At 49.2% G+C, this 16917-nt stretch overlaps 1 protein-coding gene across 1 annotated transcript in view; it reads right to left on the reverse strand.

Moving 5' to 3' along the window:
• Positions 1 to 3527: 3527 nt before the first annotated feature.
• LOC119439416 (uncharacterized) overlaps positions 3528 to 16917 on the reverse strand; it is a 593935-nt gene continuing 580545 nt past the window's right edge. Inside the window, exon 17 of the mRNA XM_049660818.1 lies at positions 3528 to 3842. Coding sequence (XP_049516775.1) covers positions 3561 to 3842 — 282 coding nt within the window. The 3' untranslated portion in view covers positions 3528 to 3560. The remainder of the gene's footprint in view (positions 3843 to 16917) is intronic.

A 16917-nucleotide genomic window follows, 5' to 3' on the forward strand; every position in this document is an offset into this window, starting at 1 on the left:
AATCAATGAGCGACACTTTTGCGCCAACAGAATTTATTTTTCAAAGCTTAATTCAACAAGGCTGATTCTTGGGCTATTTGGTACGGTTTCCTCATATTGCTAACTCAATAGAGCAATTCAAAAAAGACAGGGACGTGACAGAGACACAGGACAGCGCTAACTTTCAACTGACGTTTATTGAAACACAGAAGCAAATATATTGCGAAGTAGGTATGAAGGATACCAAAAACAAAAGATAAATCACACTCTACGCCTGCGCACGTCAATACCGTCCAGGAACGCGATTGCCCTGTCAGAAAGATTAACTGACGGTGTACTAACACAGTCTGCTCCCTTTTTTCGAATCAGCCGGGCTTCGATTATCTCACGCATGCTGCGGTCCTTGCTCCTGGCCTCCACTGTGCATGCGCTTTTGTTTTTGGTACCCTTCATACCTACTTCGCAATATATTTGCCTCTGTGTTTCAATAAACGTCAGTTGAAAGTTAGCGCTGTCCTGTGTCTCTGTCACGTCCCTGTCTTTTTTGAATTGCGCTATAGGCTTAGCCAATATGAGGAAACTTAATTGAACATTTGGAAAATCGTAGATGAGCCCAAATTTGCACAATTTATGCAATTTTCGGGAGACTTGACAGGTATGTGGTAAAAGAAAAATCTGTCGTTCAACCACCATGGAAATCGTGAGTAGTACACCGGCTATTCTTGCTTGCTTGCTTCCTATGCCATGGCGCATACCCACCACGGGGGATTGGCCAAGAAGCCGGCGGTTAAACAAATGGGTTGAAATTATACAATGAAACTAACTGATGTTAGAGCCGTATTTTTTTATGTCATAGGGAATTAGTGTGCTTTTTGGAAGGAGATCAAGGTAGAAGGTAATAAATTTCAATCAGTTTAATTGGAATTTTCGAAATTAATAAATAATCAATCAGTAAATTAACGTACATTCTATGATTAGGCATGGATTTGTTGGGAAAGCACATTGCATCCTCTTTTAATGTTCTGTGTGGCATAATTACATCGTGCCCTGCCCTTGCAAAATTTCTTTTGAGCTGTGAGGTGTGTAACATTCACAATGAAGTCATCTAATGTAATTTTCACACCACTGGTCACTGCGTTTAGACATCTCAGCAGTAATGGGTAATTATTGTTGACATTTTGCTACTACTAATTTTGCTATTATGATTATTACAGGCTCATGGTAAAAATTAGGGGCCAAATAAGGACATAAAACATTGCCATAAAGCGAATTTATTGCGAAAAATTATTTAACAAGGCCCTTCAGAAGCCAAGAAGTCAAGGTTGGAGGCTTTCTTTATCAAGTAGAGGGTTGACGATTTGGTTAGTGACACGTCTGTTAACTTGAGGAAGGAAGAAACGCGGTTGCTTGAAAAATCGAGCGGACAAGGTCCTCACGCTTGATAAAATACTGCCGCAAATTTTTCGTTTCAAACACATGTGTGACTTTTGTGTCGCGCATGTGCAGATCCGAGATTCTCATTTCATCGTTCCATACTTTCCTGAGAGGTGTGAGAGTTTAGTGAGCGCTTGTGTTCTTCAGTCTTGTCCGTGTTGGTTTTCGCGCTCCTTTTAATTTTACTATATTCCATGAGCCAACTAACTCAGCAGCAAGCCTAGTTAAAAAGAGCCAATATTTAAATGACCGACTGTATTCTACTTCTCCGCTGGTGCAAATTGTCGGCAATGAATTTACGTGACACGATTACACTGCTGCGGAAATTGAAACAAGTAGCGAAATAGAATACACCTTAATACTACAGTATTAGCTTTGGGTTTGCCTGGTTGAGCTCTGCACCACCAGGTGGCTGCACCACTCCGGTCACGCTCATTCATGCCTCCTTCCATGCGGCAAAACACGCAGTCCGCCTGCGTTTGCCGGAATACCGGACACGCTAAAACTCCTTTGCCAGGCAAGATATTCGACGCCCATCCATAGAACTGCCCGGGTAGCCAAAGAAAGCTCTTCGCTTTATCATTCATTATTGCACGTATTGCTGGCTGCACAGTGACAGATATAGGTTTGTGAAGAAAACCCTTGTTGGGAATGTTCTTAACGACGGAATCGCCAGGCCTCGTTATCACGCGGACTCACCTCTCTCTTTGCCTGGCAACGGCGGCGACCTGCTGTGGTGGCAGCAGATATGTTTATGCTTTTTGGCACGTTTCGCTTCTCGATGCACCTCTTTGACCGCGGTCCTCAAATTCCGCGAAGGGGACGCTGTTCATTGGAGGAGACAGCGCGGCGGACACGCTTTCCGGTACTGCAAATACTGTCGAAATGCCCCTAACATACGCGGACGACTGTTTCGTAGCCTTCAGCTAACCGTTTCATCATCAGGGCGGCAATGATGTTAAATACGAGGTTTGCTTAAATGTATTGGAAGAACTTCACTGCCATATGCTTAGCCGTCTATATGTCCAATGTATCTTTTATGCTATGCAGAATTGGATACCTCAAAATGTTGATTTAAGTACGGGAAACGTGACACATAGCCTGTAGCAGTGTTTTTGATATTCTGGAGAGAGTTCTGTGTTGTGCAAAGTTCGAAAGACCGAATACTATTTAATTATTAGCATAATAATGAAGTTTTATCTAAAATAACATTTCATTGTTTGTTTTATTCATAAATGCCCTCTCTATAGCCGCAAATAAATGTTAGCAAGTTTTTTACGTTATCTTTCATGTAGAACGTGGGCATTATGGGGTTAAAGAAACAGGTTCGCTACGATCGCAATACTGCATGGCGCTATTCGTAGAGAGGACCCAGGATCGAATTCTGGAGATTTAGAGTCTAAAAGTATTTTACAGCCGTTGTCAAAAGGGGCGAGGCCTGACAATGCCTCCCAGTAGGGAATCGCTCTTAAAGCAATCCCTACTAGAATAACAGCCCTAGCATGAATACGCGAACAAATGTCAGCCCCCAGGTCAAGTAACTCTATATTGAAATTCTTTATTGCCCATAATTCTCTTCTAAATCATACAATTGCATGAGAATGTTCTCTGGATGACCAGGACTACAAAATTCCGATGATTATAGCAGAATCTGCCGCCATTGAAATCAAACAGCACGAATAATTTGTCTTTCGTCGTAGGCGGGCGAGCTGGTCCCAATGCTTCTGCCCGACGACTCTAACAATCTGCGTGGTTGGTGTGACTCTAGAGTAGGCTACCTTATTAACGACAGCCACTCAACAGCAGGCGTTGCAAGATTGTGTCGCTTGCACGCAGGTCCCACTATTTGCACCCGCCGCTTCCATGGGCACGCTTGCTACGGGCGACCTCCAAGCTGGGTTCCATGGAGGCGACAGCGGGTCGTCCAGCAGGCGTCGGAGTGGCTTTGGTTGCCTGCGCGCTGGTCCCCCCCCCCCCCCGCTTATCCTTACTGCCTCCATGGGTCCGCATGGTACGGATGATATCCGACCCGGGTTCCATGGATGGGACAGCAGACCGTCCAGCAAGCCTTACTGTGGCCTTGGTTGCCTCCGCGATGGCCCGCCCGCTTACGCTGAACCGCCTCCATGGGACCGGCGTAGTACGGGTTACTTCCGAGCAGGGTTGCATCGAGGCAACAGCGGGTCATCCAGCAGGCGGTTCGGTGGCTTTCGTCGACTGCGCGCTGGTCCCACCGCTTGCGCCCACACCCTCCAATAGTCCACGTGGTAGCGGCGACCCCCAATAAGGGTTCCTTGGAGGCGACAGTGGGTCGTCCAGCGGTGGTCGCGTTGCCCAGGGCTTTGCAGGGAATGGGTTCCGCCGCCGTGAGGCGATCTTCGTTCCGTGACTTGCTGTGACGGCTGGTGCAAGGAGGAATACAGATCCAGCTTGGGTAGGACGTCATGAGCCCTAAATAAATGGGCGCATTTTTAAGAGGACAGAAGTTTATTTGAAGAAAATTGGGATGATTATAAAGCACTCTGCGATTCAATAGTGTGCGTGATACATGCAAGATGCCTTCATTTCATGACTCAAACACTTCTTAAATAAGGATGTGGCTGTGCTAAAAAGGTTGAGCAACAGTAGCGCAAATCGCATCTGCTAATTTAGCCTCTTCCCTATGCGATGACCACGGGCTTATAGGAGAATTTGAACCCTCGAAATATTCCATCGAATTTTGCAGACATCTGTAAAATAGCTTTAGCTGCGCAGCTTTCAAGAATACATTAATACAAAGTTGCAAACCGCTGTGGTAGCCCTGTTGCTATGGCAGTGCTTTGCTGTGCTCGAGATGGCTGGTTCAATCACGACCATGACGGCCACATTCTAATAGGGGCCCGTGTACCGGTGCATCGCCCGTGTACCTCCCGTGTAAAGACGCCCGTGTACCGGTGCATCGGGCGCATGGTCAAGAACCACAGCTGGTCAAAAACAATCCGCAGCCTTCCACTATGGCGTGCCTCATAGTAAGATTGTGGTTATGGCACGTAATACCCCAGACAAATATTTTATTTTAATACAAAGCTGCAAAAGCAAAAGTATGAGTGTGCGATCCATCAGGTCTACCACTCACTCGTCTGAGAGAAATGTCAATGATCAATCTCGGAATGCGCCAAAGGTAGTGCGAGCAGTAAAAAAAAAAAAAAAAGGCGCGTCTCAACCTAATTCAGCAGTGCCTAATGTGGCTGGCCTGGGTTAAATACCAATGCATACATTTTTGCCCCATGGATTCGGGCAAAAACACCCAGTGTGGTGTTAAAGTAAAACTATGTCGCGGTGCAATTCCACGTCCCAATTATAGCTTGTCAGCCCTAAATGCGCCAAAATTAGCTTTTTACCGAATACTACACAAATACCAACGAATCATTTTGATTCCATTGTATAGAGTCTGCATATTTAGCGTGCTCATGACAGAGCCAGGATGCTCTCTCACATGAGACATTTCGAAACCTGAGCACCGAACCACGAGATAATGTTCGATGTGAGCCCGACGGGCCGTGGTTTAAACACTCGTGAACCAGAAACTGCAGCAAGGAGAAATAAATCAACTATTGAGTGACAATCCACGACCTAAATAAGGAAGTTAAATTCGACACGGATTCAAGAATATCGCCTCATAAGGAAATGCGAAATTCAAGCTTCGGGGGACATATTCGAGCGCTGAACAATTTTCAGATCATGCACACAGTTTGTTTGCTCTATTTTTGTATTTTGAAAGCTGGTAGAACGCACGGCCATCTTTAAAAATGTTCACATTTCTTACAGCCACTGATAAGCCCAAGGGCTTTGTAAATACCGCTTTTTCACAGAGCACTTTCGACTTATGAAGCGACCTTAGTGGAATGCATATGTAATGTACGCAGAGAGGCGTCCTCTCTCAGAGTGCCAATGTCACATTTGATTACATTATAAAGCAAGCGGTACCATCCCCGCTTCGTTTTACCTAAAACAAAAACATGATTTATACCGTTCTCGAGTAAATATCTATTTAAGAAGGGCTCATTCAGCAAAACGCCGCTGCATATCGACGATATTTAAGCTCAAGCTTTCATTGCGTTATTAAAATGCTTTTGAATGGGGCATTTTTTACCGCTTCGCACGAACATACCACATATTTCCAACACATCTTGTTACGAAATGGGCCTGCTGTTTCACGAACCACAACGATGGTGTACCGGCTAATGGAGCTGTACGTATTGCATCAAAAAATGCTTCCGTCATCTTAACAGCGATGTCGAAGCAGCCTGTTAAATAAAAACACTGAAAACGGCCAAACATTGTTTTCCACGCCTACGCGTTCTCAACATGAGCTTCAAAATAGAGGAGCGAGGAAAAAAGCGTCTTACCAGGCCGCAAGTCGTTCTTCTTCCTCGTGTTCTTCTTCTGCTCTTTGTCCTGCTATCTGGCAACGCATCTTCGATTACGGCTATTATTTGTGTTCCCGGATTCACTCGGCTGTTCTCTAAATACTCTAGTCGGAATGCCAGAGAGATTGTGAAAATAAGGTCATCTTATTTTCAAGCAGCATTAATTTGTGACTTTGTGGTTTCCACATTCCAAGCCTGATAAACCTGTCTAGCCTCTCTGTGTTGCCAATCGAATTGCCACTTGTGTTGGTCAATTTGATTCCAAAATAATCCGAGAGCGAGTATGACGTGGCGTCGCTGTGATGCCCTCTCCCCTCACGCAACACCTGGCGCATTAAGGTTTAGCAGGTGTTCACTTTCTCCCGCTCTGCTCCGCCGAGACGCACTCATGACGCGGCGTCACAGCCAATGGGAATTTGTCGAGGCGCGCTTCTGACGTGGCGTCGCAGTTGATGAGACTTTAGGTGCCGTTTCGCTTCTACAGACTACAGACACCCGCTTTTTCGTTCAATGGGCCATTTGACGCTTTTCTATCTAAAAGTACCTTGCGCGTAAATAAGGTATAATTGTTGCATGCTAAAAGAAATGCCATCATGTCAGCTTCGTGCACGAATGAGTCAGGTCAAATGCAGTGCCTGCAGTAACACTTAAAACATGAAACCAGTGGCATGTGAATTACGGAGAAATACACAGGGTGTCACAACTGTCATGCACAAAAATTAAAAAATATAGAAATGCCCCGTATAGCTGAAGAGAACCAAGGTAATGTTGTTTGCCGCTACTTGGAGATACTCAGCTATTTTTTTTGCATTCAGCCTAATTACATAATTAGTCTTAATAATTATTCAACTTATCAAATATTATAATTATATGAAAAGCGTCAATGAGAAAATTGCAGAGCAACATTAAAAATCCCGATGAAGCTTTCTGTTCCTCAATATGTGCTACATAGACTGTTTTTCCGAGCGTAAAAGAAGCCCCCGAATACAAATAAGGAGCCTCGAGCAGCCAGTCTCGTGGCAATTTTGTATGCATTCGCAATTACTGACAAATTGTTTAGGTATCTTCTCGAGTAAACTGATAGTGCATTTTATTAGGTTCTTACGAGTTTACTTTTATTGCGATATGAATTATATGGAAACTCCAAGCGCATTTTTGCCGTCGCCGCCACCGTGAAGCTCCGTATAAAGTCCAAACACGATAACATCGTCGCCGCGCGCCGTACGCTGTATGTGCGAGTAAAGGCTTGAGAAGGACAGCCGACGATTGCCGCTGAATCTCGCGCGCGTGAGGGAGCGAGGAGGGAGGAAGCGCGCTATCTTCTGTCGTGTGCAAGGAAAGGGGGGGGTGTTCAATTCCGGCGGCGGCTGCTGCTTACGGCGATCTCCGACGTGCACAAAGTGCTAGCCCGCGCGGGCCTCATCTTCAAAGGGGTCTGCGATGTCGACGAAGTACGCCCAGTGCCGGTGAGTTCACACGAGCTGTGCTTTCGCCGTTTGGTACGCGTTGAAACGAGAGAGAGCACGAAAGTCAATTCGCCCGCTGCTGCTGCCGCGCTTCCTGACTGCAGCGTTTTGACAGCGAGTTTGCGCAATCGTCATGTGAGATGTGTTCATGTTTACCTGTGCGCGCGCGACACCGTGGTTGTTAATTTAGTTAGCAAGCGAATGTTTGCAAGAAAAGTAAAAATTTACCTATCAAGAAAGGCGCCAGGCAAGGAGGCACAATCTCTCCAATGATATTCGCAGCGTGCTTAGAAGTATTCAAGATCTTAGACTGGGAAGGCTTATAGGTGTAATGATCAACGGCAAACATCTCAGCAACCTTTGGTTTGCAGATGACATTGTAATAGTCAGCAACAATTGGCACGTATTGCAACAAATCATTGAGGACCTTAACCGAGAAAGTGACAGAGCGGGGTTGAAGATGATTATGCAGAAGACAAAGGTAATATTCAGTAGTCTAGCAAGGGAACAAGAAATCAGGATCGCCATTCAGCCTCTAGAGTCTGTAAAGGAGTACGTTTATCTAGGTCAATTACTGACAGGGGACTCTGATCATGAGAAGGAAGTTTACAGAAGAATAAAACAGGGGTGGAGCGCATACGGCAGGCATTGCCAAATCCTGATTGGCAGCTTACCACTTTCTTTGAAAAGACAAGTGTACAATTATTGCATTCTACCGGTGCTAACATATGCGGAAGAAACGTAGAGGTCAACAAAGAAGCTCGCGAACAAGTTAAGGACCGCATAATCAGCGATGGAACCAAGAATGTTAGGCCTAACGTTAAGAGACACGAAGAGAGCGGTATAGATCTGAAAGTAAATGGCGAAAGCTGATATTCTGATTGACAATAAGAGAAAGAAATTGAGCTGGGTAGGCCATGTAAGACGTAGGATGGATAACCGGTGGACCATTAGAGTAACAGAATGCATACCAAGAGAAAGGAAGCGCAGTTGAGGACGGCAGAAAACTAGGTGGGGGGATGAACTTATCAAATTTGCAGGCACAAGTTGGAATCAGCTAGCGCAAAACAGCGGTAATTGGAAATGGCAGGGAGAGGCCTTCGTCCTGCAGTGGACCTAAATACAAGCTGATGATTACGGCCGATAAAACTAATATCCTTACTTCGTAAAGCTGTCTACTAATTTGCTATCGCAATCGATGCTTCGCCTTTCAGGCGAAACTGCGGCATTTTTAATCAATCGATGCCTGCGCGGTTGGAAATGCATGATATTTCCCTCTGCCCTCAAACTCCTTTCTAAGGGTATATTTGTGTATGAGCACCATACCCCAAGTAGTCGGCCCTCAGCGATTGTAAAGCTGAGGGCCATTAGAATCGCTGACGGCCGATTGTAATCGGCCCTCAGCGATTGTAATGTGAAGCCTATGCCATTCGGACTTTATTCCAATCTTCTGACGTCGAATGTACGTAACCGCCTACGCAAGCGGGGGTGGGGACCCACTACATTTTTGAACAGGACCATGAAATGATCGCCTGGTTTATAGGATGTCCCTCTTGTTTGTTTTTAAGGTGAATAGCATTGTCCTATCGGGAGAGGTTTTTCTTATCTAGCCAACTGACGAGAAGCGAAGAGCGGGCAGAGGTGGTGAGGGTGTCGGTGGGGCCGAGACAGTTGAGCGGAAGTAAGTCACCAGTGGAGGAGAGTGCGCCTGCGTCTCTGAGTGGGGCTGACCGGCTTTGATATCACGCCAGCGTCACACAAGGAAGACAGAGAAGACGAGAGTGGTGCCGATGTCTCCGATTGTTCGCTTCACCTTAATTGGTCAAGCTGCAGTGACACCTCGACGCTCACCGAGGCATGCTTGCAACGGGACGCTATAAATGCCGCCAAGATGGACCCTCAGAGCAAAGGGTTGGCAAAGCGACGTCGTCTACATGCTGAAAAGGCTCGACAACGTTATGATGCAAAGAGGGATGCGGAACCTAGGGCACTAAGGACGGAACCAGATGAGTAAGTTAAGCGCTCAGAGAAGAACTTCCATAATGACTATTTCGGTGCGGTGTGCACAGTCGGCTGGGGTTCCAATCGGGTAGGTAATATCGATAACATAGGACGAAGTAAAGTAAAATCATTCACTGCTCTATCAAAGCCTCTGCCTTTATCGTCCGAAACATTACATACCAATTCATGCATGTATAAAAACAACAATAAAGCCTTCAGCAGAATATCTTCAGACTCTTGGTAGTACATCCGTTACATTTCAGGGATCCACTGAACACTCAGAGGGATGCTAAAGCTATATCGCTTGCCTAGATAATCATCTTCAGCAGAAAGCAGAAACCACCATTTCGATGGTTTCTGCTTGAAATTACAAGATCTGCATAGCAACTTCAGTTTGGACAGAAGCGCTTAAAGAATGAGCAATTGCGTTCTATTGAAAACACTACCATTTTATGACCGTTCTTTGCAAAAACGGTTCGAATATATTTCGAAATAAACTCAAGTACTCCAATTTTTATCGCCTAGCGAAATTTGCGTCGATTCCACATCTAATCGAATCATTTCCTGCAGTGGTAGCAAGATCGCAGCCGCTGTGGAAACGGCTGATCGGCTCTGCGAGCCGAGCTTATTTTTCTTCTGCTTGTAGCACTGCGACCTGAACTGAGGTCTCGGCTACCCAGGTTTCCTTTCCATCAAGGAGTATTGTATTCGCTGCAATCAAGCAGGAAATCACGAAAGAGTATACGAGGGGAACAAACATCGTTTCACGTAACTCGGTTGCGCGCGGGCATAAGTTAAATGAGTGTCTGGTGTTCCACCCACAATATCCTCTAAAACTAGACTGATGTTCCGTTTTCAACTTATGCGCTAAGAAATTCGTTCTAGCCAGCGGCTCCTAGCATTCAGCACCATGGAGCGATCGATGTACAGAAATATTCTACTCCTTTTCAAACAGGGCTGTGTCCAGGGGCGCCTATAAGGTAAAGTTATTCCAGTCTGACTTTATGCCAATCTCTTGACGTGAAATTCATGTAAACGCCACCGCCGAATAAAACTATCCCCTCGTTTATAGGTGACATATTTGCTTTCACAGCGACTAGCAAATGTCTACAAATATAGGTTTTCCTGGATTAATTGGCTGACGGAAGTTGAGGAGCACGCCGAAGAGGAGAGCGTTCCGAGGGAGGGGGGAGGGGGGGGCTGGCCATCGCCACCTAGATAGGACAAGGCCGTCCAAGGGGGTTTTTATGGTAATAAAGTGAAAGTGAAAGGCCGGTGCCCTTCGATCCATAACGTCATGCTACCTTGCCCGACTGCCATAGGATCTGATGAGGATGCTCCCGTGGAAGCCGCGGCAATTTTGACGCCATCGATTTTATCACGACGGGCTCGGAAATGGCAATCTCGGTCCTAGTAGCCTGACGTCATAAAGCACAGTGCACAGACCTGCTATCTAGGAGGCGTTGAGCTAACACAGTGAAAGTAGATAACCGGGTAAGGAAAGCGGTGCCAGCGTCTCTGATTGGTCCGCTTCCCCTTGCTTATCTTGCAGTGGCTCGTCGACAATTGCTGCGGCCGTTAAAATGCCTCTAGAACAGGTGATCACTCAGTAAGATTTCGCACAGCGATGACGTATATGTGCCGAAAGGGCTCGGCAACGTCACACTGCCACGCAATTTTTAATACTCAACGGCGCCCAAGGCATAGTGGCCACCGCAACGAAGCGCCGCTTCAGAATGGCTCCGACTGTCCCTTCCAGTCTTTCAGAGCATCATTATCCGTTGACAGCCTCTCAAACTCTTCTTGTGATAGTCCTCGAAAACCTGAGGAGAAGCGGGGAAGACGGGGGGCAGTCGCACCACTCACAGTAATTAAAGGAGCACCCTTTAAGGGAAGCTCTTCAACATCGGCTGAAATTGACAACGCTGAGCGGCGGGATAATCGTCGGCGAGGCCTGCGACCAACGCGCAACAGGCAGTGCCGCCCACCAGAGAAACTGCTTTCAGGCTGGACGGCTCACAAATGACGACTTCAATACCTGGACAAGTTACGTGGTACCAAGCGCACCGAAAACATGCAGCATCGCCGAGTGTAAAGACAAAGTGAGCTTGGCCGCGAGCGCTCGCAAGGCGGGCGCTCAAAGGGAAGACGGCGAGGAAGAGAATAGAACAGCTGGCCCAGGAACTGGTGCTGTCTCTGTGTACTCCTTTATTACGTTACATCGCAAAGAAATCAATTCTCGCCGGCTGCTCAGAGTACACAGCGCCGCAGCGATCAGTGGCCCCGCTGTATTCATTTTGAAACATGCCAGTTTCTGGCTATTGCAAAATACTTTCAGTATCGTTGGGCATACTAACACATCTTAAGTGCTTAAACGTAACTTCGGCGTGTAAGTTTCCGCTGTTTAGCGACGTCACGTGACAGACAAGTGAACAAGATGTTGTCCGAAAACCATTTCACCAATCGCGAAAGGCTAATGGTGACAGAAACGTAGAATTGGAAAGAAATCTTTGTTTTTTGTTCGACGTAATCATTAATAATGAATGTGTGCACGTCATCCTAAAATGGGCAGTTCTCGCGCTTTTTGTGACCTGTCGTGACAGACAGCCTAAGTGGCCACAATGCACGCTCCCGACGCCTGCCATGGTCGGACCCGGACGGCCGACAGCGAGTCATCCAGCAGGGGTCCCGCCGATGTTGTTTGCCTGCGCGCTCCCAACACCTGCCATGGTCCGCCCAGGATGGTCGACAGCGGGTCGTCCAGCAGGGGTAGCGGCGGTATTGCTTGCCTGTGCGCTGGGCCCAACGCACGCTCCGGACGCGTGCCAGGGTCCGCCCAGGACGGTCGACAGCGGGTCGTCCAGCAGGGGTCCCGGCGATGTTTGCCTGCGCGCTGGGCCCAATTCGCGCTCCCGACGCCTGCCATGGTCCGCCCAGGACGGCCGACAGCGGGTCGTCCTGCAGGGGTAGCGGTGGTATTGCTTGCCTGTGCGCTGGGCCCAACGCATGCTCCCGACGCCTGCCGTGGAACCTTCTCCAGGACGACCGACAGCGGGTTGTCCAGCAGGGGACGGTGCGGTGTTGTTTGCCTGCGCGCTGGGCCCAACGCATGCTCCCGACGCCTGCCGTGGAACGTTCTCTATGACTACCGACAGCGGGTCGTCCAGCAGGGGTCCCGGCGATGTTGTTTGCCTGCGCGCTGGGCTAAATTCAGGCTCCCAACACCTGCCATCGTCCGCCCAGGATGGTCGACAGCGGGTCGTCCAGCAGGGGTAGCGGCGGTATTGCTTGCCTGTGCGCTGGGCCCAACGCACGCTCCCGACGCCTGCCAGGGTCCGCCCAGGACAGTCGACAGCAGGTCGTCCAGCAGGGGTCCCGGCGATGTTTGCCTGCGCGCTGGGCCCAATACGCGCTCCCGACGCCTGCCATGGTCCGCCCAGGACAGCCGACAGCGGGTCGTCCAGCAGGGGTCAGGGCGGTGTTGTTTGCCTGCGCGCTGGGCCCAACGCATGCTCCCGACGCCTGCCGTGGAACGTTCTCTATGACTACCGACAGCGGGTCGTCCAGCAGGGGTCCCGGCGATGTTGTTTGCCTGCGCGCTGGGCTAAATTCAGGCTCCCAACACCTGCCATGGTCCGCCCAGGATGGTCGACAGCGGGTCGTCCAGCAGGGGTAGCGGCGGTATTGCTTGCCTGTGCGCTGGGCCCAACGCACGCTCCCGACGCCTGCCAGGGTCCGCCCAGGACAGTCGACAGCAGGTCGTCCAGCAGGGGTCCCGGCGATGTTTGCCTGCGCGCTGGGCCCAATACGCGCTCCCGACGCCTGCCATGGTCCGCCCAGGACAGCCGACAGCGGGTCGTCCAGCAGGGGTCAGGGCGGTGTTGTTTGCCTGCGCGCTGGGCCCAACGCATGCTCCCGACGCCTGCCGTGGAGCGTTCTCTAGGACTACCGACAGCGGGTTGTCCAGCAGGGGTTGGGGCGGGGTTGTTTGCCTGCGCGCTGGGCCCAACGCATGCTCCCGACGCCTGCCATGGTCCGCCCAGGACGGTCGACAGCGGGTCGTCCAGCAGGGGTCCCGGCGATTTTGTTTGCCTGCGCGCTGGGCCCAATCCACGCTCCCGACGCCTGCCATGGTCCGCCCAGGACGGTCGACAGCGGGTTGTCCAGCAGTGGCAGCGGCGGTATTGCTTGCCTGTGCGCTGGGCCCAACGCATGCTCGCGACGTTTGCCATGGAACGTTCTCTAGGACGACCGACAGTGGGTTGTCCAGCAGGGGTCGGGGCGGTGTTGTTTGCCTGCGCGCTGGGCCCAACGCGTGCTCCCGACGCCTGCCATGATCCGACCAGGACAGCCGACAGTGGTTTGTCCAGTAGGGGTAGAGGTGGTATTGCTTGTCTGCGCGCTGGGCCCAACGCATGCTCCCGACGCCTGCCGTGGGACATCCCCCAAGACGACCGACAGCGGGTTGTCCAGCAGGGGTCGGGGCGGCGTTTGTCTGCGCGCTTGGTCCAGCGCATGCTCCCGATGCCTGCAACCGTTCGCCCAGGACGGCTGAAACCCGAGGAAGGCAGCGGCGACGCGACAGCAAGTCGTGCAGCAGCGGTCGTGTTGCCAAGGGTGTAGCGTGGACTGGCCCCATCATCGCCTTGTGATCGTCCTTCCCTAACACGTTGTGATGGCTGGTATAGGGCGGGATGAAGCGTCCCCTTGGTGCACGTCATGAGCCGTATGTAAGGATGGGCCGATTCGTCGGTGGAATCACAAAGTCGCAGTTTCGTCCTGAAGGCGAAGCATCAATTACGATAGTAAATTAGTAGAGATCTATTCGGAGTAAGGATAGTAATTTTATCGGCTGTATAAACTTGGAGACATTCGCTTACTAACTGAATTAACAAGAATCGTGTCAGCACACACAAGCAAACATGAATAGATCACACTCGGTGACCGCAAACAACCACTGTCAAACGCTGACGTGAGCAAGTGCGGCAGCAGCAGCGAGCAAAGGTTCGTGCGGTGTGTCGCTTCAACGGAAACTGAGCGGCGAAAGCACAGCGCATACAAAGGTAGGAGCCGTGTGCAGATGGCTTTCAAGATACGGACCGCCCGCAGCTGCGCAAAGTAAAGTACGCAGTTGCTGACAGAGTAGAAGCCGCATCCCCTCCCTCCCGCGCTGCCTTCCCGCTTTCCTCCGTTCGCCTGCGATCCTTGCACCCGGTCGCAAGACACGTAGTTGCTGCCGCAGCACAACGTCGCCCACTCCCTCCCATCCCCCGCGGCCTTTCGCGCCACGGAACACCATTGCCTTTTAAAGCCACCGGGGCACATCGGCCATACGCGTTTGCTTTGAATCTCGGCTATGGTGTTTTGGTTTACGCGCTTGGTCTACGCACGCGGCTATATCCGCTGGAAACCAGCCTATAACAGCTCCGCTGTAAAAGAGATTTGAGCATGGAATTCGTGCGGAATACAACTCGCTTTTCCGCGAAGAACCCGTATGATTATCCCAACGACACGTAATAAGTACTGCAGGAGCACTCGAAAAAAACAACAACAGTGGATTGCGGCACCGCTGAATGCTAGCCTGATATCAACAGAACCAATACGTGGGAAGAAGTGGGAAGCCTATATGAAAGCCAAACGACAATGCTCATTCATAGTGAAGTAAACAAAAGTTTGCTTGTAGACTAACAATTGATTCAGCCTTCCTGCTATCGTTCCTCAGACTGGAATGCTCGAAAACATGAGCATAGCCCGTTACAAAAACTGCATAATTGTTAAGATGACTTTGTGGCCGTTACATATCCAGGCGTCCAGCATCTTGGAGAACAAACACCCTCTCTATACCAGAAGACCTTTCGTAAAGTTAAAACATCTGCTTACAATGCTCTATGTATACACGACGTGCCATAGTTGAAACGTTGGGAAATAAAAGCAAGTTGCAAGGAGAAATATGTAGCCTGTTCGAGGATAATGCGCGACAAATATGTGAATGTCTAGGACACTATGTCTATGACACTCTAGAATGCAATGACACAGAATTGCAGCTTAAAAGGAAGCTGGGCCTGGTGTGCCCCTGTCTAAGTACGTGGAAACGGAAGAATCTTATTCCGGTAGCCACTTCACCGTATTTAATAAGGTTAGTCCCATTAAAAAATATCTTACAAGTCAGTGGCTGTACAAAGCATAATTTTTATTTAGGATATTCTTTTTATATAGAAAACCTTATAAAATCGCAAAATTTCCGAAACCTGACTATCAAGTTAAGCTGTAAATAAGTAATACATAAGAGTATCACAATTCAGCCAACTACAATTAGTAAACTATCTAAAGCGGGCAAAATTTGTACGTTGTACATCGCTCTCTGACCGTATATACCGTTAATTTCTGAATATGACTTTCGCAAGATCCTCGCAGGCATTATAACATATCCACGTAAGATGTAAACTCATTTCAATAATCGGGAGTGTACAGCGCTAAGGTTAGTGGACGAGACAGCTTTATTATCAATGCTCCGAACGTATAAAAGGGAGCGATAGAGCAACCTCAAACACCAGCCCTTCCCCTGTCGAGAAAATGGGGGTAAGCGAAGCTTGTGCATCTGACCATCGTGGTCATTTCTCTTCCGCCCCCGGTGTAGGTGCGGCCCGCGACTACGACAAAGTAGTACCTTAGGACAAAATAAAGTTTCTTGTCTGTCTGTCTGTCTGTCTTCTCTCTCCCTTTCTCTATTTCTTTCTCTTTCTCTCTCTTACCTTCTCTCTCTTTCCTTCTCTGTCTCTTTCTTTCTCTCTCCATTCATTTGCCTTTCTCTTTTTTGTCCCTGGTACGTGCCATTGAGCTTGGACCATTTCTGCACTATCACCACGATCGGCCCACTTTTCAGCGTGACACCACCACCGCCGGCCCTTGTGAGCCTATAAAGCTTCGCTTAAAACATGAACTGCTCAAGTACGGAAGCAAGAATATGCAGACACCACGCACTGCGGGAATCGATGTAAGCGAAGCTTTCTGTGCTGTTTGCGTGCATTGACGGTGTTTAGCGGGAATGTTGACGGCATACGACAGTCGTGATGTGATGCTAAATGTTACCTTGCCTTCCCAACTTGTTTGTCCACGTAGTACACAAGACACAGAGAGACGTGTCATGTATTCACTCATTGCTCTACTGATGAAAGCCCAAATGAGCAATGCTTTCTGCCGACGCATTTTCTTTCTCCCGTGTCATGTTAGGTGAACTGACACGAGTGCAGACGGGTAGGGTTAATCACCCGTTTCCTGACTGCGTTGGTACGGGATCTGGTTGCACCCATTCCCTACCTCCTCTCTCTCTACTCCGTCTCAAACATTCTCTCTACTACCTCCCACGACTGTCATTGTTGTGGCACGTGAGTACGGTGCCTAGCGCAGCAGCTCCTGCAGTGCTTTTGAGCGAGTCACGCCTAATTACGGCGTCCAGAGGGCATTCTGGCATCCCTCAGGGCCCGTCAGAGGGCTTTGTGGCCCCGCTCTACCGAAACGCCGTTAACGTCGCCTATCGCGTCTCCGGCACCCCTGTCATGACCTCTCAGCCACCCCCCGACGCGGCGTGCCAGGCAGCAACAGCAATAAAAATCGAAGGAAGAGGTAAA

Source organism: Dermacentor silvarum, chromosome 1 (genome assembly GCF_013339745.2).
Source record: "Dermacentor silvarum isolate Dsil-2018 chromosome 1, BIME_Dsil_1.4, whole genome shotgun sequence".
NCBI lineage: Eukaryota > Metazoa > Arthropoda > Arachnida > Ixodida > Ixodidae > Dermacentor > Dermacentor silvarum.